The 4,147-nt window shown below is 41.7% G+C and overlaps 1 protein-coding gene across 1 annotated transcript in view; it reads left to right on the top strand.

The window, feature by feature from the left end:
• Positions 1-4,147, top strand: part of LOC108796887 (fatty acid-binding protein, liver-like) — a 6,186-nt gene continuing 2,039 nt past the window's right edge. The window contains exons 1-2 of the mRNA XM_018568443.1: positions 1-83; positions 3,169-3,341. Of these exons, the coding sequence (XP_018423945.1) occupies positions 17-83; positions 3,169-3,341 (240 nt within the window). The 5' untranslated portion in view covers positions 1-16. The remainder of the gene's footprint in view (positions 84-3,168; positions 3,342-4,147) is intronic.

Raw genomic sequence — 4,147 nt, 5'->3', positions numbered from 1 at the left:
CAGCATCCCTTCTACAATGGCCTTCTCAGGAACCTATGAGCTGGAGTCCCAGGAGAACTTCGAGACTTTCATGAAGGCCATCGGTAATGACAACTGGATCTTCATCTTTCCTTTTCACAGTTATTATTTGTACATTTTCATTATTCTGCATGAGAAATACAATAGACTGTAACACATGGGCTGGAACTCAGAGGTGTTTCGGGGTTTTTGTTTGGTTTTTGTTTGGTTGAGGCTGGTAAAGACACATGCTTTCAAGGTGCATTTATTATGTCTGTGAAGGTTCTCATTCATCCAGGTCACGGTATATCTGTAAAAAATAAGTCAAGGCAACTGGACTTGCTGTATTTTTCTTGAAGACGTTTCACTGCTCATCCAACCAGCTTTCTCAATTCAGAATTTTTGTACAGGTGATTCTGAATTGAGAAAGCTGGTTGGATGACCAGTGAAATGTCTTCCAGATAAATACAGTAAGTCCAGTTGCCTTGACTTTTTTTGCATTTATTATGCTTCTGCATTTGATTTGTTTTTTACAAGCTGTGCTTATTATATTGTATTATATTAATTACAATATATTATAATATTATATTTCAAAAGAAAGGAAATTGTTGAAAAGAAGATTGTAATGGCACGTTCACGATAGGTTCACACTGCATTGAATGCAGAAGAGCATCTATCAAAGTGTGTTTTATGGGCAGCGATCTGACCTTGGCAGCTATAGAAAACTAAAAACTGTCAGGGTCTGAACTATGCGGATTCAGTCCATTGCATGCCAACAATATGATCCCCAACCACAAAGCACACTTTCTACACCCGGCATTTGGCAAAGGTCAAACTGACCGGAGAACACAGTGGTGTGCATGGGCCCAAAACAAGCAGTGAGAAATAAACTGTTGCATGCGTGTGTATCCTGCATTACACAGAGCTATAGAATGTAAAATGTGCTTTGTCTCAGAAAAATATCACTGTATGAAAAAGAATATATAGAAAGAAAGAATCAGAATGTATAAGGGCACATGCAAATTGTGCCGATGTGCTGCCTTGCATTACCGCACTCACATTAGCAGGCAGGATTTTACATGTTAACATGTAAAGCTGTAAAGCAGCCCACGTATCACAATGCAGATTATTATTAAGCCTAACTCAAGGAAAACGTTTTCCCTTACAGTGGGGCTGCCCCTGCACTGCTATATTTAACTGCATGTTTTTGCCTACTTACCTGATCCCCACTCGTGCTGGCTCCCTTCCGGCCACTAGACTGGTCCCGGCGGCCACTTCTCCCCTTCACTCCAGTGGGCTAATGATGGCAGACCTCATCAAGTACAACAAAGGCTTCACAGCTGGTGTTTATTGTAAAACTAGCCCAACACTGAAAACCTTATGCATGGCAATACCTTTATTGCCTTTTCTCACAGAAAGGAATGGATCCCTACTGTCCCTTTTCTCAGAGGGAAGGGTTAGGCAGGTTAGAGATTTTACAATATCTCCATGTGCAATAAGTGTATTGGAAGTGCTCTTTACAGTCTCCTAGGGGTACAGTCTAATGGTGGAATGGGACAGTTATGGCCAACATAACTGAATGCAAAGTAAAATGAACTGCTCAGAATACCTCTGGAAAGTCCATAATGACGTTAAAGGTCGCCTCAAACTCCTTAAGATGCACCTGGTCAATGGATCTCGAAAGATTATTGTCTGGGCTTGATTTTTGGCTGATAGGCAGGGCTGGATTTCCCACAAGGCCAACCAAGGCCCGGCCTCAAGGGCAGCAGGGAGTAGAGGGCAGCAGGGGTGTGGAAATCCTATCTTCCAATGCCCGGGACATGCATTTCCTGGGCACCGGACATGTAGGGGGGCACATTGAGGAACCTGGGCTTGGGGCAGCAGAGAAAGTAAATCCGGCCCTGCTGATAGGATGTTGTTCCCGTGAAAATCATATACTACTTGTATGTGCCAGTTTTCTGAAATAAGAGAACATTGATGCTTTGATCTAGAAGAGGTTCTCCTGATAAAATTATAGTTTTGTTACTATAAACAGGCCCCTTCCATAAAAAAACAGTCCCCTTCCAAGGAAGACCCTCATTCCAAAGGGTCAGTTTGCCCATCAACAACACCTGAAGTTATTCAATCTGTATATTTTAAAGAGCCACACTCTGATGCCATAACTCCAATAAAAACAACTTTATTGATTCCAACCAGTTACCTCCCAGTCCCTTTCAAGGTCTGCTCTGCTCTAACATGTTTCACCTCCAGTGAATCCACTACATGATGCCTACAGAAAACTACATTGAAAATAATTGTATAAAACCCTGAGTGGTAAGCACCACACACCCCTGTTTAGTAGAATACAACAAAAGATAATGGGCTTTTAAAGGTGCTGAATGACAGAGCCAAAAATTATCTTTAACTCATAATTGTATAAAAAGTGTTTTTATTAGAACATGATTCAAATTGGTGAGACAAAAATATAGAAATTGTAACAGTATAACGTTCATATTCCGATTGTTTTTGATACATTGGATTTTACTCCGACAGACTAATAGAGTTGACCACTTTGTGTCTGTCAAGATGTTGATTCTTCTCTTTGTTGATAACTGGAGTGGTCTAAGTTCTACGTGTTTCACGCTTGATGCGCTTCTTCAGAAACTCAGTATAGGAGGAAATCACATTTAGGAAACAATCAGTGGACATGTACGGGCAGAACATCAAACCATAGGTCTCACATATGGGGAATAGATGGGCCCAACCAGATAGTAAGCTGCCCAAACCGAACAGGCCAAACAGCCTATAAAAGGAAAGATAGCAAGAAATCCCCTGTACTTTATCTCCAATGTCTACATATAACAAATGCAGGCTAACAGTCAGCCGTCCCGCTCCATCCCACTGCCGGTGTACCAAGGGGTGGATACAAGGCTAGTCACCCTGCACACAGAAAGAGAGCAGCACTGAGGGGTCTTTATTACAGTAAGTACTGGGCACAGGTCTGAAAGAAATAGACCAAGATATAGGTAAGAATGCACATGAGTCTTGTATGAGGACAATATTTGCTTATTGCAGAGTTCAACATTTAAATTGTAATGTGCAGGTGCTGAGAGATATCACTAGTCAACTTCATCCACACCTGTAGGCACGTTTGTGGTGCCTGAAGATCACATAATATCTGTATTGTTGCAGGCCTTCCAGATGAGATCATCGAGAAAGGAAAAGGTGTGAAGAGTGTGACAAAAATTGCGCAGACTGGCAATCACTTTGCGATCACGGTGACCACAGGACCCAAGGTCCTACATAATGAATTCAATATCGGCGAGGAGACTGAATTAGAATCATTGACTGAAGAGAAGATTAAGGTAAGGAAGATAAGCTGTATCTAAGGAGCCATTATGACTTTAGATTGATGTGGACAATTGCTATAATCCCAAGGGTAAATGCAGGATCTGCTGGAGCCTGGGCCAAAAAAAAAACAACAACTATTTTAATGGCTTTTACAAACTGTTTTACTACATTTCAAAATACTAAACTCTAAATTAAAGACCTACTGACTGGTAGACATGTGAGCTGTGGAAAAATTAATTTCAGTTCGGATATTTTGTGATTTCGGGGCTTGGATCCGAAATTTATTTCGGTTTGGGTTTCAGATTCGGACGAAATCTGAATTTGTTTTTTTTTTCGGATGAGTTTACGAATATTCGTTACGACTACCACAGAAAACCATATACACTGAGTGGCCAGATTATTATGACCACCCCATCAGTACTTCGTTGGGCCACGAGATGACTCCACGAGATGTTGAAAGGTGATGCGAGGAATCTGACATGGCACTGTTGCCCTTCTGTTGTCTTGTACCAGTCTTACCACTCTCCGTTCTGCCCTAACATTGACTAGTCGCTGACGGCCACAATTTGCACGTTCAGACCCAGATTTTCGGCTGACAGTCCGGTCTTTAAACACTTTAACAATGAGCATTTAATGAATTCTGCTGTTTTGCTGATACTCGCTCCATGGCTCTGAGCGCCAACAATCATCCCACGTTCAAAGGCTGTTAAATCGCGTTGTTTCCCCGTATCTTCAGAAACAAATCACTTCTACTGTCGTGGTAAACAACCTGCTTCCCTATTTATAATGGCCTGGCCCTCTAGCAACTTCAGCGCGAAAT

Source organism: Nanorana parkeri, unplaced genomic scaffold (assembly GCF_000935625.1).
Source record: "Nanorana parkeri isolate BGI_ZX_2015 unplaced genomic scaffold, ASM93562v1 scaffold1188, whole genome shotgun sequence".
NCBI classification, from domain to species: domain Eukaryota; kingdom Metazoa; phylum Chordata; class Amphibia; order Anura; family Dicroglossidae; genus Nanorana; species Nanorana parkeri.
The sequence above is the reverse complement of the archived record's forward strand: the minus strand, read 5'-3'. Positions and strand labels throughout refer to the sequence as shown.